The following is a 23,092-nucleotide window of genomic DNA, read 5'->3' on the forward strand; positions in this document are numbered from 1 at the left end:
TTTAGGGGTTGTTCTCCTGCTTCGAGCCCCCAGACAGCTCGGAGAGAGCAGCATGGATGTGCTGGAGGATGGCATTGAGCATCGGCTCCAGTGCCGGTCCCCATGGGGACAGCTGTGGCCTGGTTTGCCCAAAAAAGTCCCCCCTCCCCCCCCCCCCCCCGACAATGTAATGTGGAGCAGGGACATGTGCCAGGTGTCCCACATGGTGATGTCCCCCCCCTCCCCATGTGAGCCCTCCCCTCCCCGCAGGCCCAATGTAGCCAAAAAATGCCCCCAGCCAGGCCAAGCTCACAGTTCTCCTGATGGAGGTGCTCCATTTTGTATAAATAATTACTCCTCGGTGTAACGGGGCAGGTGGGGTGGAGGGGGCCCTGCCGGTCTCTGCCTGACCCATTTTGGGGTGCCCCTCTCCTGTTTCTGCCTCCTACACCGTCCTGCAGCCTGAGGCAGTGGCAGCATCGTGACAGTGCCCTCAGCACCTTTGCCAGCGTTGGGGCAATCCAAACAGGCTGGGGGGATGCAGCCCCCTGGGTGGGATCTAGGGGAGTAAAAGAGTGAAAATTTGGGTAGTTTCTGCTGGTATTGCTCATGGTCAAAGGAAGAGTGCTTCGGATGCAAAGCAGCATTCAGTGTCAGTGCAGGGGGCTTTTTCCCAGAGCAAAGCCAATTCCCCCATGGAGGTGGCCTCAGCGGCTGCCCCAGAGGTGCGGGTGTCCCCAAGAAGCTGCCGCCAGCCCCATGTCCCATGGCACGGCTGGGAGCACGGGTGCAGAGGAGCCGTGCCGTGGGCTGGGCATCCCTGCAGGGGGGCCTGGGGAGCACTGCACTGTGCCCCCAGCAAGGCTGGCTGCCAAGCAAGGAGGAACATCGCTGCTGAGGTGTTCCCATTGCAGGCGGGCAGCCGGTGGTCCCAAGAACAGGCTGGCACAGCCCCGGTGCCACGGGCTCCCCTGCCTGCCCTTGTGGGCACAGTGCTGTGAGCTGGGGCCCTGTGGGTCCTGCTCGGCACCGCCTGTGCAGAGCCTTCAGGAGCAGAGCAGTGTTTGCTCTCTTATCTCCATGCACAGGGAGGCGAGCAGCTGTGAGAAAGGCACAAGCACAGGCTGGCACCGCTCGGCTGGGGGTGGGAGGCTGTGGGAGCCTGGGCACTAGGGTGGGGGGGGCAGGCATCCTCTTCCAGGGGGCCGGGGACCACTGGCAGTCCCCGTCCCCTCCTCAAGCCACTGCTTGGCCCTGAGGTGTGATGGATGCAGTGCCTGCCTTGGCGTTCCTTCATGGGGTGATGCATGGCAGGGCTGGTCCCAGGGACACACTCAGCACCCCCCACTGTCCTCGTCCCCATCCAGTGCAGCATCATGCTGCCCTGCCAGACACCAAACTCAGACGGACACTGCCGTGGTACAAATGCAATTTGTATTTTCAGTCCGTGCTGGGGAAACCCCCATCCATCTGTCTTGGGAGTGGGCAGCAGATCCCACAGCTCAGTCCTGCTCCACCAGCAGAGCCCCTCTTGCTCCCAGCCCCAGGGATGTGCCCCCAGCGCGGGCAGGCAGAACCCTGCTCCTGCCCTATCCATCCCTTTGGGGCCACGGCACGGTGACATGCGGTGCCCCACGGGACATAGGCGATGCCCAGCTCCAGCCTTGCCTCCCTCAGGCACTGCCCCAGCTCCTGCACTGCCTCACCTGCTCAGGGCTCACCGGCAGCGCCAGGGCTCCCCGGCTTCCCAGGCTCAGTCCCAAGCTGGCATCTCTACCCTGCACTGCAGAGCATCCGGGGGCACAAACCCAGCACTATTTATCGAGGATGAGGAAGAGCAGCACCATCAGGACGATGGGGAGGAAGATGAGGAGCAGGCTGAGCAGCTCGGCCACCAGCAGCAGGGCCAGCAGCAGGAGGTAGCAGCAGCGGCAGCGGCGCTCCAGCCGCCCCAGCCCGCGGATGAGGCAGGGCGGGTAGCGCACACAGGGCAGGCACCCGAACATGCGGCTGGTGTGGAAGCGCACCTGGAAGTGATGCTCGAGGGCACCGGTGAGGCCCGGGCGCCGGGGCGGCAGCACAGGGGGCCGGGGAGCTGCCAGGGCGGAGGTGGGGCCGGGCTGGGCGTGCAGCAGCAGCAGCTCCTCCTGCAGCTTGCAGATCTCCCACTCCAGCATGGGGGTCTTCTGGCGGCAGATGGGGCAGCGCACGCGGCCGAACTCAGCGCCGGCGGCTGTGTCCATGATGGCACGCAGACAGGCACGGCACAGCCCGTGGTTGCAGTTGAGCAGGGCTGGTTTGTGCCGCTGGTCGTCGTAGGGCTCCGTGCAGATGGGGCACTCATCCTCGCCGCCCACTGGCGTGTGGCACGGCTCCGGCACCGTCGTCTCACTGCTAGATGTCTCCCCATCCTTGGCAGAGAGGCTCAGGATGGAGCTGGAGGCACTTCCCAGGCTGGGAGACCCCTCCGGGGGCACCGGGGTCTCCTCGTGGGGCAGGATGGGGATGGTGGCGGTGGGGGGGTCCTGCCCCTCCGTCAGGACTGCACCGTGGGTGGGCGGCTTGTGGCACCCGTTCAGCAGCGGCTCTATCGTGTCCTCTGCCACTGCCGGGCTCCAGCTGCCCCAGGCCGCAGCGGGTGCCTCTCCGCAGAGCGGGGGCAGCTCCATGGGGCCCCCCGGCCCCTCAGGCTCGCTCTCGCCCTGCTGCCCAGCCTGGCCCTCCCCGCCGGCTGCCTGCATGGGCCGGGAGCCAGGCCCCAGTTCCTCACCCACCACCAGCTCCATGGGGGCAGCTGTGGGGCAGCCGCCCCCCTCACCCACCACCCACCGAGTCCCCTCAGGGCCGGGTGTGGGACACCGGTGCTGCTCCAGGGCCAGCGGTGTCCTTCAGCTCCACTGCCAGGAGGGTTTAAGGGCGGCAGCAGCAGCGTGGGGTCCCGTCATCCCTCCGTCACAGCCTGGGGCCACCTGCCAGGCCGAGGGGTCAGGAGCCCCCGAAGCGCGGTGCATCCCCATCGCCCCCAGGACCAGATCACCCCAAAAGGGGCATCGCCAGGGGCATCCAGCAACCACTTCCTCCTCCTCCCCAGTGCCAAGGCAGTACTGACCCACCGCAGTCCGGAGGAAGACAAGGAGCCGGGCGATGCGAGGTACTCCAGCGAGGGCTGCAGCTGTGCGGGGCCGGGGCTGGCCCAGCTCTCACCAGGCTGGTTTGTCGGCTTCTGGAAGCGGCTCAAATGGAGGCAGCCCGGGGCAGGCGGCCATGGCCGCGCCAATCAGCTCCCGTGGGAGCCGGGGAGGAGCTGGGCCCGCGGCCGCCTCTTCCCCTCACCCCGCACGCTCCGCACCCCGGGAGCCAACATGGAGCGGAGCCCTGGTGCCAAGGCACCTCGCAACTGCAGGGACATGGGCACGGTGCTGCCCCAGGGCTGCCCGCAGCTCAACCCCAGCACTGCCCGCCAGTACGGGCCCAGCACTGCCCAAGCACTGCCCCCAGCTGAGGTCCCAGTACAGCCCACCAGTATAGGCCCAGCCTTGCCCCCACTATGGCACACCAGTATAGACCCAGTATAGAGCCCCAGCACGGCCCCCAGCACAGCCCCAGCACTGCCCACCAGTATGAGCCCAGCACTGCTCCAGCACTGCCCCCACTGATGTCCCAGCAGTCTCCAGCACAGCCCCAGTACAGCACACCAGTACGGGCCCAGCGCTGCCCCAGCACACTGGTGCACACCCCACACCGCTCTCCCTCCGTGTGACCGCCCTGGTCTCTGCCCCCTGTGCTGTGTCCCCGCCACCCCTCGCTGCCTGCGGATGGTCTGGGTGGGTTTTGCCACTGGGAAAGCCCAGCTCATCCCTGTCCCCCCGGCTGGTCCCTGCACTGGGACACTTCTCCATGCCGTGTCCCCTACAGCCTGACAGCAATAGTGGCTTGCAGCCATTGGAGGGGTGAGCGCAACCCAGACAGTGCTCCACACACGGGGGGATGCTGACATGCAGCAGCTCCCTGCTGGCTCTCTGGGGACGCCCAGCTCTGCCCTGGCAGCTGCTCTCAGCAAGGCAGCACAGGTATCGCAGCAGGGTGGGGAGACCCCAGAAACATCCCGTTTCCTCTCGCTGCTGCGGGGCAGAGCGGATCCGCAGCTCGAGCAATGCCCTGGAGCACCGCTCACCCACACAGGACCCTGGCGATCGGGAGTGTGGGACGGTGGCTGGGTCACTGGCACGGTGTGGCAGCCCTGTCCCTTCCTGTCCCAGCCCACTCCCAGGGACCGTCCCTGACTCACGGCCTGGACCCTAATTGCTATTTACACTGTGGCATGGAGTTCGCTGAACTGGGTTAGGAAGGTGGTGGCACTGGTCCCAGCGGGGCAGGAGCAGGGCTGGCAGCACCAGGGATGCCAGGGAAAGGGCTGGGGGCTGCCAGCTCGCTCGGCCCTGGCTGGAGGCAGCTCCCAGGCTGGGGCAGAGGATGGGTCCAGCAGAGCAGCAGCTCAAGGAATGGGAAAACTCAATGGAAACCACCACTGGTGCTCCAGAAGCTCAGGCCTCAGTGTTGAGCAGGCTCAGGAAGACGAACCAGCAGCAGAGACAGAGGGATGGGAGCTTCCTCCTGTGCCTGTCCCCACTGGCCTTGGCTACCAGAGACAGGGGGAACAGGTCTGTCAAGGCAGCCTCCTACAGCAAGGCTGCTGCTGCTGACTAATGCCGGGTGGGGAGACTCCCATGCAACAGCTCACTTCCTTTAGGTCCTACCACAAACAACGGCCACCCCAAAGCCACAGCTCTAGCAATGCCCGCAGGTGCTGCTCATCCAACACGGGGGCCCTGGGAGCTGGAAGTCCCAGGAACACAGCTCGGACCCCCACAGGAGCCAGCCAGCAGCATCCCAGCACAGAGAGCTCTCACCTCTGCCCCAGCAGGGAGCACACACGGGGAGCCAGGCTTCACCCACACCCCCAGGAGAGGGATCCCCCTGCCCGCTGTGGCCCTGCTGCCATTGGGGAAGGGCAGGTTGGGTAAATCCAACCCCTCCGCCAGACCCCTGCCCTGGGTGGGAGAACCTCAGCCCAAGGATGATGCCAGAGGCAGTTCATTTTGCTGGTTCCTTTATTCAGACACAGCTCACAGGGAAGGGGGAGGCAGGGAGCCAGGCTTACGACCAGGTTTCAGACTGGAAGCGCTGGGTCTGTTCCAGGACTGTTAAATACTTCTCTGCTTCGGAGGGCGACAGGCCACCTTCCAGCTGCAACACTGACTGCAAGGCTTCAGCCACCGCCGCTGGCATCTGCTTGGCATTCCTGGAAGAGAGAGCAGGTGATGTGATGGAGGGCAAGCAGGAAAACCCGGGGCACATCCACATTCCCTGTGCTCCAGTGAGGCAGCAACTCCCCGCAGCTGGCCCCACTGGCCCCCAGCACAAGCCTGGCCACATGGGCTGACACTGAGCTGGGCTGGTGGGAACCTGCCTCACCCTGCAACGCGGGCTCCCTGGCACAGAATAAATGACAGGCTTCAGGAGGCAGCTGGTACCGCTCCCTAGAAAGCGGCGCCGTTATCCATGCAGGGCTTTTAAGCACTGGCACTCGCAAGCAAGGATGTGGCCTCGGTACCTAGTCCCTGGCTGAGGAGCATCACAGCTGAGTGCCCTCAGCTCTGGACCCTGTACCATTTCATTTCCCATCAGCATCATTAGAGGGGCACAGGGAACAGGCATGAGTTATAATTTATTAGCACGAGGTCAGGAAATGATCCTTTCATCTCAGGGGAGACACTCAATGCAAAACGTGTCTGATTGTGAGCTGGGCAGGATGACTGCTGCAGAGGAGACTGAACAGCCACTTCAGTCCACCCACTGTCTCCTTGCAATAAATCTAAAATGATTGTTTTGATGGTGACAATTGTAATGAAAGTCAGTTCCAACCTCAAAGTAAGAGAAATGGTGAAGTAAACATGAGCTTCTGTGTAAAAAATACTCAAACAGGATTCAACGTTTCCAAGTGCAATTATTTCTTATGGGAAATAAGAAATTCAGACTTTTTCCTGGAGAGTTTCATTTGATGAACTGTGCTACTAAAAACATCTAATAAAAAAAATAATTCCCAGACAGCTCCAATTGGCATGAGCATCTGGCACTGTCCTCGTTGTTTCTAAAGAACGAGGCAGAATTTTGATTTGCATTTGAAGCTGATTAATGTCCCAAAATACACAGAAAGGAGGTCTTCTGTTTTTGGAAGAGTTGTATTATTTCTGAGTCAGGCATTGATATGCAAGTGCAAGATAATGTAGCCGTGTCTGTGATGGAAAACATGTCAAATATCTATCTCCTGCAGAAGCAAGAGACTCTCAACATGTTGGCCCCTGGGCTAGATAAGCAAGGCACAGTTAGTGAGAAGATATAGCCCTGGCTCCCAGCTGCCTGGTCGGGGCTGAGAGCCACCCCTGTGCCAGGGACAGACCATGGGACAATGACTGGCCATGGAGGTAGGTCTCAGAAAAACCCTGACGTCCAAAACACCAGCACCCATCTTCATGGCCCCCTGAAAATCCTGCAATGGTGGGAGCCATGCAAGCTCTGCTCTTTCCAAGGCGTACAACTTGAGGGAGGACACCAAACCCGAGCCCCACGTCTGTGGGTAGGAATCACCGCCTTGGGGTGAGGGTCCCAGGAAGCCCTGCGATGCAGGAAGGCACGATGGAAGAGGCGGCAGTGCCAGCACAGGAGTGATGGGGTGACCAGCAGCCTGGCCCACGCTTCCTGGGTAGTCAGCAAAATTCTCCTTCTCCCGGGAATGCAGCGAGGCTGGTCTCACTCTGCAAGGCACCGGGAAGTTCCTGCTCTCGTGAGGACAGGCAGGAAAGAGCCTCCTGCAATTGCTGTTTGTGTCGACAGCAAGGCACAGGAGCAGGGCTTGTGCTGTGCTTTCTAGGTCACAGGGTTTGCAGGACAAACACCACCGCTTCCCTCTCATCAGCTCAAGGAGCCCATTGCATTTCACAACGCTCGCCCCGGGCAGCAGGCGAGCAGCCTCCTCCCTGCCATACAGGCAGCAACAAGGGCAGGTGGGTGAAGGGGTTTGCCCGGGAAAAGAGTCACAGAGCTAGGAACAGAGCTGCACATGCTCTGACTCCAAATGCTCCCAACCCCCGGTTTTTGGACACCGCTTGGAGATTTCCAACCAGCCCAGGCTCAGCAGCTGGCAAATGGCTGAGCTGTCACAGGAGGCAAGCCACAGTGCAACGCGGCCCATCCCTGCCCCTGGGAGGCAGTCTCGGGTGCAAAGAGCCAGCCAGGATGTGCCAAAGATCCCAGAAGCTACTGCTTCAGAAGCCTCAGGCCCACCCGAGCAGCTGCAGGACCTGCACAAGTTTTTTTTGGCGCAGTTTGAACAAGCCCCGCTGGAGGAGAGACGTGTGAAGAGAGGCTCTCCCACACATGGACTTGCCATGGGTCAGAGGCCAGGCAGCTCCTGCTGGGAGGTGACACCAGCCACAGGCACTGGCAGGTGCAGGGACGGGCACACGGGGTCAGCTGAAGCAGCTTTACCATGGTGCCAGCTCTGCCCCTGCTAACCGGAGTGCAGGATAGGTGAGAAATGGCCCTCTCAGCCCAGGGCTTGCCAAGCAGGATGCAAAGGGAGGAGGAACCACGCAGGCAGTCCCTCTGCAGCAGCCACTGTAGGCCCCTAAGACATGCTGGGGTGCAAGCACTGCTCTGGAGGCTGAGCAGTGGAAAAGCCTCCAGGGAGCTGGAGAAGCAACCATATGTGACCCTATTCCCCTGGTCCCTGTAGGGAGACCTCACTCACCCAGCCAGGTAGACATGAGCACTCCTGCTGGTCAGCAGCTCCCACACCAGCCTTCGGTTCTCCTGGATGCGGTGCTGAACATACACCTTCTCCTCCTGCAGGGAAACACAGCGCTGAGCCTGCCAGTAGCCCCAGCACCCATATGGCCCTTGGGATTTCTCCCAGGGGCTGTTCACAAGAGCTCAAAGCAGTACAGCCCCTTTGGAGAGTGGGGGGCACCGGGAGCTTGGCAAAGCAGTTGGACCAACTCTTGCACAGGGAAGGGGAATCCCACACCCGCACTGCTGCAATCAGGCAGGTCAGTGGGAGGTGGGTGCAGGAGCTTCAGTGGGGAGAGCCCCCCCGAATAGCCCCCAGACTCCTTGGCTGCTCCCCACCTGCTGCCAGCTCCGGAGAACAGCCAAGGGTGCAGAGCTGTGAGCCAGGGTACCCCCCGAGGGCTCCCTCCTCTCCCTGCACGGGCAGGGGAGGCTCCACGGCCCCTTGTGCCAGGGCTGCTGCCGGGCAGAGACCCTTTCTCGTACCGTTGGTTGCTGGTGCCTGCCCTGTCACCAGCTGAAGGACTGCGACAGAACAAAAGGGCAGGAAGCCAGGAGGGATGGCATCGGTCCCACTCCCTGTCCCTCCGCTGCGCTTAGACACTGGGTACGGCTGGCTTTTGGCACAGTCCAGACCAGCTGAGCAGAGCTTCCAAAGGGTTAAGCCGCAAGACTTCAAGTGTCCTGCCTACAGCCCTGGCGCCTGCCCAAGAAGAACTCCACGGCCAACGTGCTTGAATTCACTGCCGGCCCAGACAGCTCCTCCGTGACAAAGGTGACACTGTGATGCAGGCCAGGCCCTCTGCTGCATGTCCCACCACGCCAGGCTCTGCAAAGGGGTGAGGTGAGCTGCAGACGCAGCCTCCTCCCTGTGCCGCCCCACCTCCCATCCAGCCCCACGGGCAACAAGGCTCTTGCTGCATCCCAGGCTCCCGCTGCCTGCAGTCTGGAGGTGTGCATGGGAACGCCCCGCACAGCCCTCGGCCCTGGCTGTCACCAGGGCTGTCACCCTACAGCCAGCTGGTCCCACGGGGCCCCAGCAGTTCCACTGCACAGAGGCAGGTCAGCCCTGGGCACAGCTCCACAGCCCCAGCCCAGCCATGTGAGTTGCGGGAGGTAAGCAAGCCTGTTGCAAACACCGACACAGCCAGCCAGTAGCTCAGCTTCGGTGTAATTAACGTTAATCAGCTAAGTGCTGACAGAGGCTCGACCAGCAAGGCCAGGGCTCTGAGCAGGTCATTTAAGGACCTGAAGCTACCTAGAAACCAGAGCACCCAAGTGACAAACTCAGGTCACGACGTCTCGGCTCAACCCCAGGGCATCCTGCTGAGAATTAGCGACGGGCGCATTAGGCAGGGATCAGCCTGCTCTGCAGGGCAGATGTGCTGTGACAGAAGGTCACTGCAAAGGGCACCTTAGAGAGAAGAGGGAAATCCTTCTCAGCTGTGGAGCATCCCAGCTCGAAGAGACTGCCAGGCTCTTTGAAAATACATTTCTGACAAGTTAACATCTGCTAGAACTCCAGGCACAACGTCCTGATGCAGCACATCCCACCTGGCTCTGCTGCCACTCGCTTCCCTGTGAAAACAGCTGCAAGGACGCGGCAGAAGACCCTTATGACAACCTGCTTTGTTCCGTGAAGTCAGCAAAGCGGAGAGGCTGGGAGGCACACGCTGAAGCCAGTCCTGTCCCTACAGAGCCTGGAGGGCAGGAGGAGGCTCTGGGGCTGCTCTCCAGCTTTGGGGAGCTACACATTTCCCATCCACTGTGTGAGCCATCAGTAAAAAGTCAGAGTAGCCATCCAAAAAAACCTCTGCAGAGCCGCTCCTGTTAATCAAAGGCTTGGAAAGCCTTCACAGAGCATTCAACTCGTGCTTTACAAGTGACCAGATGAAAGATGCTGGCTTAACGTCAGTGCATACACACAGCCAGGAGAAAAGGACTGGTGCAGCTGAGCTACCCAGGAATACCAATCCTCACTGACCCTTTTTATCAGATCTCTATTTCAAAGCCAGGCTGAGCTTTTGATGCCGTCAAGGGACTGGGCAACGCAGTCAGAGTCCCAGCTCGCCAAGCCACTCCTGCAACTTAAAAAAAAACCCTGCAGCCCAGAGAGGGGCTGAGGAAGAGCTGCCCACCAAGGACACTGCCTGGGAAATTCGGGAGCAAAATGAAGGGCTGAGGAGCGGGGTGCTCTTCCCTCTGAGAAGCCTCCGCCTCTGCAGCTGAGGCTCTGGGGAGGTGGCACGGAGGTACCATGAAATAGGGCAGGAGGCCAAAGCTCCTCAGCTTCAGCCAGTGATCAGAGCGACACAGTGGGGAGGGTGGCATTCAACCAAGAAAGGTTATTGCCTGGTGACCCCTCTGAGGGGCCTGGGAGCCTTTTATCACTCACGTGGTCCAGCCAAACAAAGCTGGCTAACACCTTATCTGCTCCGGCACTCACCAGCCCCGTCCTAGTGACCTTTCCAGCTCAGCTCAGCCAGTCGTGTCCCAGCCAGGCAGCAGCACTGTGCTGCCAGTGGCAATCCTGGCCAGCACCCAGGTGATGCAGGGGAGCGAGGTGACCACTGTGCCACCCCACCAGGCCCTTCACAGACCATGCCAACAGGCACAGGGGCCAGAAACACTAGCAAGCCCTCATCAGTGCTGCCTGAGATGCTTCTCTCCTCCTCCAAGAACTAACCTGGTCCCTGGAGAAGGCCGTGAAGAGTGTCAGGAAGCCCTTTGTCACCAGCTCTTCCCACTCTGCCTGGCAGTAGAAGTCCTTGGATTTCTGGCGGCAGCCAAAGAACAAGCAGTTCCCTGCAGAGAGCAGACCATGAGGGCTGGGTGGAACAAACACCTTGCAATGGCTGGGGGCAATTGGCACCCACAAAACTCAGGAGTTGTGTGAGCCTGACTGCAGGTGACCTGTGGCAACCAGAGGTCCCCATGTGCTGGGAACGCAGGAGGTGGGGGGCGGGTAGGGCAGGGAGAGCCCCAGGTGCTGTTTCCCTCCACCAGCCCCTTTGCAGCTTCCTGCGGAGACCCACAGCTGAGCCAGGGCAACGAGGATGGAACAAGGACAGAGGCACAACTCCTTGCAAAGCAGAAGACGAACTCAGCAACCCAACTCCACTTACAGGGAGATAGATGACAGTGAGCCGCTGCAGAGCCCTGCCCCGCCCCACGGGGCAGCCTGGCAGCACAGCCTGTGAATAATCACACAGGCTGCACACACCAAGCTCTGGTGCTGACCTCCCGCAGAGCCCAGCTTGCTTCCACCCAACCACAGCGACGCTGAGGCCTGTCCAAACCCTCCAGAGCCCCCAGTCCTTCCTTCCCCTGTGCTGAACACAGACCTGCCTGCAGCAAGGGGCACCCCGAGTCCCTCTAGCGACCGTCCCTCACCTTTCCATCCTTGTGCCACCCGCTCCTGTATTGCTGCTCTGAAAGGTGCCACCCCTGTGCCAGGGCCAATCATGATCACAGGGGTGTCAGGGTCAGCTGGGAACTTCATTCCTCCTTTCTTCACCCAGAGAGGGACTCGGATTTCACCTGCCAAACAAACAGACCGACTAGCATCACTCCACACCACTGCACCCACAACACAGGACCCAGCATCCAGCCCTTCCGCAGTGCTCCAGAGATCCATCCTGTGCCTGGCTGACCACCACCCAGCATCGTGGTGCCAAAAGCACAGCGTGTGTGTGTGTGTGAAAAGCCCTTCAGCTGTCTCAGGACTGGATCTGCAAGGACTTGAGCCAACCCCAGAACAAGGCAAGAAGCCCCCAGCACAAGGGCAGTGGGACAGCCTCCTCCTCACACAGCTGGTGCCTGGATAAAGACAGCAGTGGAAATCTCTACCTGGCTGCCCTGTAAAGGAGGGCAAAGCCTGCCTCCTCTAGGAGCCAAAGGAGAAGTATGAAGATCCCCATCCTGTCCTGGAGTCAGAGCAATCCCCCACCATCTTGCAGCAAGGAGAACTTGTGAGCTTGTCACAGTTGCATGGGGACCCAACTGGAGAGGTTTTGTGGTTAGAGCAAAAGAGTAGCACACACAAGCCTCGCAGGACAGGATGGCTATGCTCATAGGAAGGACAATCCTTCCAAGAGCTGATGTAATGAGGCTGGAGATGTCCAGCAGTCAGAGCAATATGAGCTCCAGGATGCCAGGAGCAGCCCCCTGTGGGGACAGTGGGGCATGTTGGCACTGCGAGCAGGAGGGTTGAATGACAGAGAAAATGAGGAGCTCATAGTGCTCAGGGCAAGCTAGGGGAGCACACCATGCTCTGAAGAGGATGGGAGCAGCAAAGAAGGGCAGCTACCACGCATTCGGCCTGTTCTCCTGGCAGTGGTGTTCCACCGGAGGTCAAGACAATTCCAGCACATGGCCAGCACACACCACCACAGTCCCATGGGATGACCACTGTGCTTTCTGGTGAGCACCCAAGGTCCTCACGTTGTCCTAGTAAAGTTACCTTGCTCTGGGTTGAGGGAAGCCAACCAGGTAGAGCAGAGACCACGGCGGGGTTTGCTGAGCCGCGTCTTGTACCGCACTATGGCCACGAGGATCTGGATCCGGTCGGGGTGAGCCTGTGTGCAGACAGAAGCCATGAGAAACGAGATGCCTGGCACGGCTCTGCAGGAAGCACCCAACGCCTCCTCCAGGGACAGAGTCCGTGCCCAGCTCCTGCCAGGGCATCTGCAACGCTCATCCCAGCCTGAAACAGCCATTTGGGCACAGAACAGAGCAATCCTTGCCCAAAACCTTCTCAGCTAGGGAAGGTTTTCCCAGAGCAGCACCGCCACGAGAATGCTCTGTGTGGCTGGCAACAGTGACAGAGACAGTCCAACCCCAGCCCATGCCACCAGTGCTTGGGCTGACGTCTGCCAGGCCACCGAGGCCAGGTCCCACTGCCACCTCCCGGCAGCAGCAGGAGCAGCACTACCCCTTTCACGCAGCCAGGCGCCTCCCAGCCTCCGTGGCACCACATCCCACAGCTCCGTGTGACCAGGACAGCAGAGCTCTGCACTGCGCCAGCCCTAGCGCTTGCAGGGCTGCAGGAGGATGCCCTAATCTGCAGAAGGGTCTTGGGTGGGCTGTGGGTGCTCACAGGGTCGGGGAGTACAGGTTGAAGGTATGCGGTGTGCACAGCACCAGCAGTGCCCTGGCGCTCAGCTCAGAGTCCAACATAAGGCCAAGAAGGGCTGAGCTCTTACCAGCATAGAGGAGGCGATGGAGAAGGCACGGGGTCTGATGCGAGGGATGAGGTCCAGCAGGTATTCGGGGGGAATGGCAGATGTCGTGTGAGGGAAATCCCAAAGGGCCTGTAAAGCCACAGAGAGGTGAGACCTGGTGCACCCCATGTCTGCTTTTGGGGGGCAGCAGAAACTGTCCCATAATGCTGTCCCACACTGCCCTTGGCTGAAGGCACCACAGCAGGTATCTCTGAGCACCAATCTCCCTGTCCCACTGCCCTGCCCTCATCCCCAGGCTGCGGCACAGAAACCATGAGAGCCTTGAGAATTTGGAGCAGGTCTTAGCCTGCTTAATCCAAGGACACTTCAGAAAATGAGTAAAGTAAACTAAATTCCTCAAGAAAGTCAAGAAATTTCCCTTCCATCAACTGCCTCCTCTGCCTTGGGTGCTTTATGCAATGGCACAGCCCTCACGGATGGGCCTGCTGTACTCCCCAGGCGTACCTCAAGAGTGGTCCTGCGGGGCCGGTTGCAGTAGCTGTACAGCTCCTCCTGGCCCTGCGCAGAGCTGAACTCCTGCAGCTTCTCCTGCTCCAGCTCATTCGTTGAGAAGTAGGACAAGAGCTCGAAGAAGGAGCGCTGCGGCACGCAGGAGATGTCCAGGTAGTGGGTGACCAGGTGCCGGATGGTGCAGGGCTGCGGCAAGAGGGCAGGGAGGGCTGTGCCTGCAAGCGAGGCATGAGGGCAAGCTTAGGGCTAGCTCTGGCACTCCCCAGACATCCAAACAAGGGCAGCCCTGCTGCCTGGGGGCATCCACACACTACACGAAGGTGCTAGCAGAGCTGGCTTTAGCCACCACCTTTGCTGCTCCCCCTGATATGCTCCCACTCCCTCCTGCTCTCCCTAACTTGCTTTGGAGGCACACAGGCTTGCAACAGAGAAAGTCAGTGGTGCTGAGCATTCCCTTGATTTTTTTTAGGTGTTTTTGGACACGGCCCTACATGTACGCATCCCACCTTGCCCACACACCACAGTGGAAATAAACAGCAGTATTCTATGTGCTGGGCCTGTCCTTGTCTCCTCCTTCCCTCCCAAGGGTGTGAGGAGCAGCCTGAATTTCTCTTGGGTTTGCCTGGCAGGCCAAAATCCCAGTGCTGAGGGACAGTCAAAGAGATGGAGGGGGGAAGACAGGAAATATGGTCTCGATGGAGCAGTTACTGGCTAAACAGCAGGTGCCTGCTGTAACCTCTGTGGGTGCTGAGAACATCCCCTTGTGCAGCAGCAGGTGGGGTGAAAGGAAGGATGAAAATAGTCCTGACCACTGCTACCTAAAAAAGGACCACAGAATTGCTCTGCAAAATCTGACATCTGATCAATCAAGCCAAACTGACAGCAATGTGTTTTACAGCTTGACAGATTCCTGAAAGGATGGGGATGCTCACACGCTGATCTGCAGGTGCATGAGTCAGGATCTTCATGAGAGGCAGATCTCTGCAGGTGGACTGAAATGCCAGGGATCGATGCTGGGACAGATCGGGAACAAGAGTACTCAGAGACGGTGGGGATGGAGCTGTGGCAACTTGTAGACAGAACAGCTCTTCCCTATCACAGTGGCTTGGACACTTCCTGGGCCACAGGAGCCCATCAGAGGGTCCTCACAGCACTGTCTAGCTTCAGCTGGCAGCAAGCAGAGGGGCTCGCAACGGCTCTGCATCCTTTGAAAGGTCCAGGACTTCTCCTTTCCTGGTGCAGACCACACCAGGAAGGTTGTAGAGGAGGATATCAAGGGATTCATGTGCTCTCCCTGTATGGGCAAAAAGAGTGTGATGCTGAAGACGTCTGTGTTCCTTCACTCCCAGAGGCAATCAGGAAAGAAGGGAACAAATGAAAGCACAGGTCAGAGCCTCATAAACTGAGGCACAGGAAGGTCTTGGGGTGAGTTTTCCAGGAGATCTCAAAGTTACTTCCTGTCATCTTCAATTCCTTGTGATCTCTGTGGGATCCTGTTTCGCTGTCAGTATGGACTGTGCTCTGCCCAGGGAGGAGCTGGGCACTCCAGAGAGAGAACAGAAAAGGAGAGAAAAGAAAACTCTCCCAGTGCCATGCAGACTGCAGAGCCACGTCAGTGCCTGGCAGGGGGCTGTGGATGCCTGCGGGGTTCTTTCTGGCTGTTGTTGCTAATCTATGGCTGCTGAAATACCTGCATTAGGATCCTGGGGTGCAGGCAAAGCAGGGGAACCTGCATACCCCAGCAAGGAATCAGAGATGGATGGGGGCAGAACTGCGAGCAATCTGATTTGGGTCTTGGGCTAGGGAGCGTGTAGGATCCTTCACACTCTGGGGTGGCAAAGACAAAAGGCACGGGTGCAGCCCGGGCACCACTGGGCCCCTCTCTACGTTAGCCCTAATATGGGACCCCCATGCACAGAGAGCTGGGAGGGAAGGAGAGCCCCAGCACTGCAAGGCAGGCACATGTCCTGTATCCATCAGCCACTCCCAGCTCCTTATTTACTGGGTCTGAAGCAAAGGAAAAGCAGAGCTCCAGGCTCAGTGGGCTGCCCTGTCCCAGGAGAGAGGGAAAGGAGCAGCCAGCAGGACCTACCAGGCTCCGTGGGCTTCAGCAAGAAGCTTCTGTCTGGATCCAGGCGCAGGAGCTGGCAGAACTGCTGCACGTCTTCGGGGCAGTTGTGAGGCTGGATCATCACCACGTCTCCTGCGCTGAACCTGCAGATGCAGCAGGACCTGCTGAGCACAGCTAAGGGGCAGGCCTGCAGGCACAGCACCACAACCCCAACCAGCACCCACACCAGGGGAGAGGCCACAACTCAGCCAAATTCTCAGTGCCACTAACATCGTGCTCCCTAACCTGACAAGGCAAAGAGCTGGTCCACGAGCAGAACCCACACTGCCACACATCCCTCCACGCCCTGACTTTGTCATGGAATTGTACAGTACAGCCAGGACCACACTTGTGGGAAACAAGCTGCAGTCTCAGGTGTTACTGAAGAAGGGGAGAGGAAGAAAAAGAAAGGTTATGGGACACCTGATCCTGCACAGAAAAGCTCGGGGGAGTCAGAAAAATGCTCACGTGATCCCTGATCCCGCAATATCAAACTCAATGAGCCGGACATCCTGGAAATGGGATTCTGCCGTGACACGTTGGTTGGACACCATCCGGGCAGCAAAGGGATGTAGCTCAGAGGGAACAGCCCTGGGTGCTGTCGGCTGGAGCAGGCCACCATCAGGGTGCATGGAGTCCTCAGCCAGGTAGTGCAGGGTGTATTTTGGGGGCAGGCTGTGGGAACGAGAGCAATGCAGTCAGTGCAGTTACCTCCACGTCACAGCTTTTCTGTTACCTTAGCTCTAGAAGCTGGAGGTAGAGAGAGGCCCTGAAGTCTCCCAAAATATTCAACACCCTTTGTTCCTGTATCTTGGAGCTGATTTGTGAAAAGGGATCACAACGCAGCCAGTCTGCCAGGAGGAGATCCCAAAGGTGGCGGAGCAAGCGAAGCAAGGCTGGCCAGCCAAGGGCAGAAGGGCATTGGGACAGTGAAATGGGCAGAACCCTGCCAGGGCAGCTGATAAGCCAATATGCACAGCCAGGGGACAAGAGGACATCCCATCTAGTGGGAGAAGTTAGGCCACCCACGGCCCAAGTACAAGGAATGCTTGGGACGCTGGGAGCTGTGCAGGGAGGCTTCCTGGTCAAAGCAGGGCATGTGTCCACCCCAGAGAACAGCCACAGAAGCCATTTCGTGCCAGCCAGTCCCAGCAGCCCTCTGCACTTACCGTACATCAGGACTGATAATCTCAAGGCCAGGAGGGAGAGGATACAAGGCGAGGATCTTGTCCCATAAGGCCAGGAGCCAAGGATCAATCACTGCATCCGGCCTGCAAGGGGGAGATTCAGACTGCAGCAGAGCTGTGACTGTCACCATCCTTTCAGGCTCCAGAGATGCTACACCAGCAGATTGCACTGCTGCCACAGCAGAAGGATGCTGCAGTGCCACGAACAACTGTGGTTTTGCTGTCTTGGTGGGCCTGATGCTGCCTCTGCACCTGGACGATGCTGGGCTGGCCCTGGGACATCACCTCTGTTGCCCTTTCGCAGCACAGGCGGTCACTCCTTGCAGTTCTGCAAGACCTTGGCACATGCTGGGGGTCGCAGGACATCCCAGTGAAGCAAATCAACCCAGCCCTGGCACAGGAGAGGTCTGAGCAGAGACCACCATGCTCACACAGAGCAGGAAGAGGCCACTGGCCACATCTGGAGTGCAGGAGTAGAGCATACACAGCCCTGCCATCAGCCCAAGGACAAAATTGTAGTGCAATTCAGGGCCTCCCCTCCTGCCACCCCTCCACCGGGCACTTACCCCAAGTCATGCTGGTCGTCTCCCAGTGCCACTGGCAGCAGGGGATTGCCCCCAAGCTGTAGTACCCGTTTGTGCAGCTTCTTGGCAACAAAATTAAACCTAGGCAGAGAATAATCACAGCCGTGGAGGGCAGGGCTCCTCCAACAGGACACACAAGCCAGCACACGCTGCTGGGGCTACCAGAGCAGCACAGGAGCAGGTCCAGCCCGACCCAGCACACACACCCATGCCCAGCCCATAGCTCTGCTGTGGGACAGCTCGGAGAAGCTGCTGTTACCACTCACAGGGCCACACGAGATGTGCCCAGCCCAGGGACTCAAAGGGACTCCCCTCCTGTCCCACTGCAGCTCTGCTGGGGACATGGGAACAACCTTCTGGGAGAGAACTGAGATCAATAGGGCTGGCTGCCACCTAAAATTATGCTTGATGCCTCCTGTTAGCCTTGTCCACTGACATTTCTGTGGTGTAGGCTTTCCTGTAATTCAGAAAAGAGCACGTCTGTAAAAATTGACTGGGAGACAACGTCTGAGACGCTGCAAAGCATCTGCTTGAGAAGTCCAGGAGGAAAGAAATGGGCAGAAGCCCAGTTCTTGGGGGTTAGGAGGCACATTGGGCTGGTAGGGCAAGGATTTTGAAGGCTGGTAGGAATTATGTTTTGTCCGAGCTGCTGCTCTAGAGCCAAGTTCTGCCTCTGTTTGCCCCCTCAATTCCCCAACCACTGTCTCATCCGAGCCACAAGGAGCACCGGAGCTACTTACTTGGGATAGGAGGAATCACCAAGGCCCAGCACGGCGTAGTCCATTTGGCAGAGGGAAGAGGGTGGCAGGTTCTTCCGGAACAGAAACTTCCAGAACATCTACGAAGGACAGGACCAGGAGTCACGTTGCTGTGCACGGATGCCTACCCCTGGCTGCTGGCTCCCCCCTCGCACACCCTGCTGAAATCTCACCAGCTCATGCCCCATCAGTAACAGGAGAAGTTTCTCAGCCCCATACAAGATTGGCAGTAGGGGACTACCACCGAAGACAAGCCCCAAAAGGCTGCTCTGAGTGAGCAAACATCCATTTCACACCATCCTGCAGGATGACATGCGCTGCCCCAAAACACCCCCTTCCAAAAAAAAAACAAACAAACATCACTCAAGTTGCTCCAAGGGATAAATCAGGTCACAGGCCAGGTACATAAAAGCCATATGCACAGAACAGGTCCTACCTTCATGTTGTCAGGTGGGTCACCCTGGCCAGTGGTTGCACACACAAATACCACCAACAGCTCATTGATGAGGTTTGCCTGCAGGCACAAACAAGCATGAGAAAGCACCTTCAGGCCAGCAGCCTACAAAGGTATGCCCCAGCTGTCTGGACCCAGCTGCTCTCATTGCATCGAGCTTGAGGACAGACCCCATTTAGCTTAAAACTCACAGCCCCGTCTGACACAGCCTCCTCTACAGGCACTGCAGCATCTGCTGCCCCCAGCATCAGCTCCTTGGTGCTCCCTGCCTTGCAGGAACACACGACATGGCTGATCATCTGCCAGCTAACGCTGCCTCTCTCCCAAGAGTCATTGCTCAGTTTTCACATTTTCAGCTGAATTAAGCATAAGCTGCCCTCAGGAAGGGTAAAGAGCTGGGATGTGGTGAAACACAGGAGGTCACAGCACGGGTGGAGGATGCCTGAGCCCCAGAAATGGGTTTGCTGGAGATGAAGCAAGACCAGAACTGCCCGGAGCAGCCCTCCACATGGCCACTCACCACGTCATAACTGTCCAGCGCCTCCACTCTGCACTGGAAGTGCCGGCGCTTGGCTTCTCTGCCTATTCTCTCAGCTGTATCTTGAGCTGTCCCAGTTTGGCTGCCATAAAGAACAAGGAGTCTCCGCTCTGCCATCTGCAAGAGACAAAACCAGAGAAATCACCAGGAGCCGAGGCAGAGTCAGACCTGCTCGGGGCTGGGCATCACACCAACACCCTACGCAGGCTTCAAAGGAGTGCTGGCAGCTCTGGGTTCTTGTGAAATTTGAGGGCTCGACACTGCAAGCAGCAAGCAGGGGGACAGCTGAACAGTTTGGTGACAGTGGCACGATTCAAGGCACCCGGGCTCTCCTTCCAACCTGATCTAGCGGGTGGCATCCCTGCCCACGGCAGGGGGTTGGAACCAGCCGACCTTTAAGGTCCCTTCCAACCCAAGCCGTTCAATGACGCTGCTTCCAGCCCGGGCAGGGCTCAGCGAGCGACACCCGTTTGGCCCCGTTCGCCGCAGCACCCTGGCCTGCAGGGGCACCACGGGCTCTGCTGCGCTCCCTGCCCCGCTACCGAGGCAAAAGGGAGGGTCCGGGGACACCGAATCGCGCTCAGGCTCCTTCTAACCGCCCTCACCCCTGCGCTCAGCACGCCCCCGGCACCAGCCGTGCCCTGCTGCTGATTTCAGCACGGTCCCCCCGGGTGCCGCGAGCACCCCGACCCACCGGCGGCTGCGCCCGAAGCCCCGCGGCAGGACGGGGGCGCTGCCACCCGCACGGGCCCCGAGCAATCGCCCCCTGGCGAACCCGGCCCCGCGCAGGGAAGCCTCGTCCCGGCCCGACCCCCCGGCCCTGCCCGCGGAGCCCCGGCGTCACCCCGCGCCCTGCCGCGGACCCACCGCCCGCCGCTTCCGCCGCCGTCATCGCGCGGCGCCGCCGCAGCTCCGGGCCCCGCGGGGCGGCGGAGGGACGGGGCGGGGCCGGGCGGGGCGGCCGGGACCGGGCCCTGCCGGTGCGCCCTGAGCGGCGGCCCCTCAGCGCCGGGCCGGGGCCGGGGCCGGGGCCGGGACGATGCTGTTCTCCCTGCGGGAGCTGGTGCAGTGGCTGGGCTTCGCCACCTTCGAGATCTTCCTGCACGGCCTGGCCCTGCTGGTCTTCTCCGTGCTCCTGGTCCTCAAGGTGGACAGCGAGGCCTCGGCGCTCTCCTGGTGGGTCGTCTTCATCCCCTTCTTCGCCGCCGACGGCCTCAGCACCTACTTCACCGCCATCGTCTCGGTGCGGCTCTTCCAGGACGGCGAGAAGCGGCTGGCCGTGCTGCGGCTCTTCTGGATCCTCACCATCCTCAGCCTCAAGTTCGTCTTTGAGATGCTGCTGTGCCAGAAGCTGGTGGAGCACACGCGGGAGCTGTGGTACGGGCTCATCATGTCACCCGTCTTCATCCTCCTCCAGCTGCTCATGATCCGGGCCTGCCGCGTGAACTGAGCCCGCGGCAGCCCTGGCTGGCACACCCGGCTCTGCGGGGACCCCAGCGCCGTTCGGGGGCTTTCCCCCATCCTGGGTTCCGGACGGAGGTTTTGGGCGCAGGTGCAGCGCTGCGAGAGGCAGGGCTTGCGACAGCGCGCTGTCACCTTGTACATAGCTTTGTACGTATCTTTCTTCAGGAGATCCTTTTGCAGCATCATTATTTCAGGTTCACTTAGTCCTTGGTGTTAGTCTTAAAATATCGCAATGTGCAGGCACTGTCTGGTATGCCGGTTATTTTATTTTAAAATAAAAGTGCATGGAAGGATTGGTTTTATTTATAATATTATTTTTTACTAGAAAGCGTTTGTACCTAACACTGCTGCCAGGAGAATAGGAGTCCTGTGGAGGCCGGTTGTTTGCTGTAGGCACCTCGCACACCTCAGGCTGCTGCTGGCCAGAAGCACCGTAGCTGCTGCGTCGCTTGCGCCACCCTGTCCGAGACCACGATCGGATCGATCTGTTGTCACCAACAGCAACACTCATTTACTTCCAACTTTCCCCTGAGTGGTACTTCATGCCTTAAGTGTACTGACGAGATTTTATGGGGCTGTGCTCTGAGCCAGAGAGAACTGATGTGTGTGATTTTGAACAGAAATGTAATTTTTTTTTCTTTGTAATGCAGATCCATTTCCTACATAAAGCTATGGGGGTACTGGGAGGGCAAGGCAAGGGATAGCTCAGCCAGATGTACAGATCGATGTGTTAAATGTCCATGTTGTGGGGAGCTCCCAGCACCAAAGACACACCTCTGTGTCACCTGTCACAGTGGCACAGCCACCACGAGGGTGCAGAGAACCTGGGTCTGCCCCTGACCTGTCTGTGAGACGTTGCATGTTGCTTTGGTGCCCAGACGACTGTTCTCCTTTGGAGAATGAATCGTCAAGCCCTCTCTGTAATGCTGGTGGCAACAAAACACCTCCAGGGCTTCCCTTTGAGCCTCAGCTGCTCCCTCACCCATCTGTGTCTGCCTCATCCACCCCGCTGGTACCACCCTGTGCTCTCTACGCTCTCAGGATCTGTTTCATGGAGATAAGGTCTTGAAATGGAAAACTGCTGCATAAAGGGCTCTCAAATTCAGGAGAAGAGGTGGGATGTAGCTGGCGGAACGTGCATTAGAAAGAGCTGAGAATTGCTGCAGAGTGGGACTTCATTGTGATCTTAGAAATTAGGATGCATCTCAGGTTGCATAAAAGAGAGTTTTTCAGATTCATACCTGGGTTCTAGAAAATCTATAATTACCTAGCCTATTGTGTAACTTCTGTTTGCTTTTAGATTTCAGAGGCATGCAGGAAAGAAACGACCAATTTCCTTTTTATTTTTTTTGGTGTGCTGATTGGATAAGCTTGCAGTGTGAGTTCAGAGCAGATCTCACAGGATATTCCACATCACCTTCCCTTTTGAAAAAGCTTTCTTTAGCAAGGTGCCTGATGCTTCATCCTGGAAAAAGTTCATTACAAATTCTGAGGCCTGCACAAGGAGTACACAAAACATTACTGTGTTGATTAAGGGAATGAGCTGAAGGCTTCAAGGAGAGAATTTGCACAGAATAGGAGTTGGAAGAGAGGTCAGTGATAAACAGCTGTTTCTCAGGGGCTGCTCTTGCCCAGGAGTAGGAGTAGGGGGACCTGTGCGCAGTCCCTGTGAGCAGGTGTAGGCACACAGGTTGGGAAGCATGGCCCAGGAAAGCAAGTATAAGCAAAGAGCGTAATTTCAAATAATTCATTTTAATAATCCAGTAATTCAGTAAAGCAGTAGGAGCTCCCAATGATTCTCTTGCTTTTCAGCCACAGTCACTGGAGATAATAGATAACCGATGTTAGGTAATAGATAATAAATATTGAATCTAGACAAATACTAGTAAATGTGCTGGAGATGTGAAAAGCCACTTGTCCTCACAACAATTACTCATTTATGATGAGATTTGTGATGACCCCCAGTGACCTGGTGCTCTAGAGCTGCCCAGGGAGGAGGGCTCTCTTCCCCATGGCCGGCAGGCTGTCTTGTTCTCAGGACACAAGGAGATGCTTCCTTGTCCTTAGCAGATGAACTCCCCAGGGAAGGTTCGTAAAGAAGAGATCGCTTTTCATCATTCAGCTTTATCTTAAATGCACTTCTGACTGAAAAGTGAATCAGTTCATTTCCCATTGTTAGCTCTGAGTAGATGGCAAGGAAACTAAGAAGTTAAGGGAAAAAAAAAAAAAAAACAAAACACCAGGCTGGCTCCAAACAAGCCATCTGAGGGCAGCAGAGCTCAAGTGTCTGGGTTCCCCTGAGCTAAAGCACCACTGAGGTGGATGTGGAAAGTCACCTCGTGGAGTTATTGCTGCTGGTGTCCCCAGGACGCAGGTCCTGAGCCACCACAGCAGCGCAGCCCTGCGTGGTCCACCCGGGGCTGCTGAGGACGTGCGGACGAGGCAGCCTAGGCATGCAGCGGTGAGGACAGATGGCA

General features: G+C 58.4%; 3 protein-coding genes across 7 annotated transcripts; 1 reads left to right on the forward strand and 2 right to left on the reverse strand.

Annotated features, from left to right (window-relative positions):
• Positions 1-1,396: 1,396 nt before the first annotated feature.
• On the reverse strand, positions 1,397-3,255 carry LOC126913532 (RING finger protein 208). The gene has a single exon (XM_050714582.1). It carries the CDS (start codon positions 2,763-2,765, stop codon positions 1,794-1,796), a length of 972 nt encoding a protein of 323 aa, XP_050570539.1. The 5' UTR covers positions 2,766-3,255; the 3' UTR covers positions 1,397-1,793.
• A 1,823-nt stretch (positions 3,256-5,078) lies between these two features.
• On the reverse strand, positions 5,079-20,105 carry NDOR1 (NADPH dependent diflavin oxidoreductase 1). 5 transcript variants are annotated; one of them, XM_035564622.2, is made up of 15 exons: positions 20,019-20,105; positions 19,134-19,268; positions 18,596-18,673; positions 18,142-18,239; positions 17,384-17,482; positions 16,800-16,901; positions 16,099-16,305; positions 15,613-15,734; positions 13,515-13,735; positions 13,032-13,139; positions 12,290-12,404; positions 11,221-11,367; positions 10,514-10,632; positions 7,790-7,884; positions 5,079-5,281 (listed from the first exon to the last, which is right to left on the reverse strand). In XM_035564622.2, the coding sequence occupies exons 2-15, from the start codon at positions 19,266-19,268 to the stop codon at positions 5,137-5,139; spliced, it is 1,791 nt and encodes a 596-aa protein (XP_035420515.1). In that variant the 5' UTR covers positions 20,019-20,105; the 3' UTR covers positions 5,079-5,136. The 5 variants fall into 5 exon arrangements, with proteins under 5 accessions (XP_035420515.1, XP_050570538.1, XP_050570537.1 ...); XM_050714581.1 differs by having other exon boundaries at positions 20,015-20,042; XM_050714580.1 differs by having other exon boundaries at positions 19,996-20,021.
• TMEM203 (transmembrane protein 203) lies at positions 20,084-20,908 on the forward strand. Its single transcript, XM_035564621.2, has one exon. It carries the CDS (start codon positions 20,191-20,193, stop codon positions 20,599-20,601), a length of 411 nt encoding a protein of 136 aa, XP_035420514.1. The 5' UTR covers positions 20,084-20,190; the 3' UTR covers positions 20,602-20,908.
• The last annotated feature ends 2,184 nt before the right edge of the window (positions 20,909-23,092 follow it).

This window comes from Cygnus atratus, chromosome 19, assembly GCF_013377495.2.
Source record: "Cygnus atratus isolate AKBS03 ecotype Queensland, Australia chromosome 19, CAtr_DNAZoo_HiC_assembly, whole genome shotgun sequence".
In the NCBI taxonomy this organism is placed as follows: Eukaryota; Metazoa; Chordata; class Aves; order Anseriformes; family Anatidae; genus Cygnus; species Cygnus atratus.

Excerpts from the sequence above, each read along its gene's own strand:
- LOC126913532 (XM_050714582.1), bottom strand. The coding sequence starts at position 2,765 with ATGGAGCTGGTGGTGGGTGAGGAACTGGGGCCTGGCTCCCGGCCCATG.
- NDOR1 (XM_035564622.2), bottom strand. The coding sequence starts at position 19,268 with ATGGCAGAGCGGAGACTCCTTGTTCTTTATGGCAGCCAAACTGGGACA. Across the intron at positions 16,902-17,383 it reads GACGACCAGCATGACTTGGG|GCCGGATGCAGTGATTGATC; the intron begins GTAAGTGCCCGG and ends TCCCCCTTGCAG. Across the intron at positions 11,368-12,289 it reads TTCCCTCAACCCAGAGCAAG|GTGAAATCCGAGTCCCTCTC; the intron begins GTAACTTTACTA and ends TTTGTTTGGCAG.
- TMEM203 (XM_035564621.2), top strand. The coding sequence starts at position 20,191 with ATGCTGTTCTCCCTGCGGGAGCTGGTGCAGTGGCTGGGCTTCGCCACC.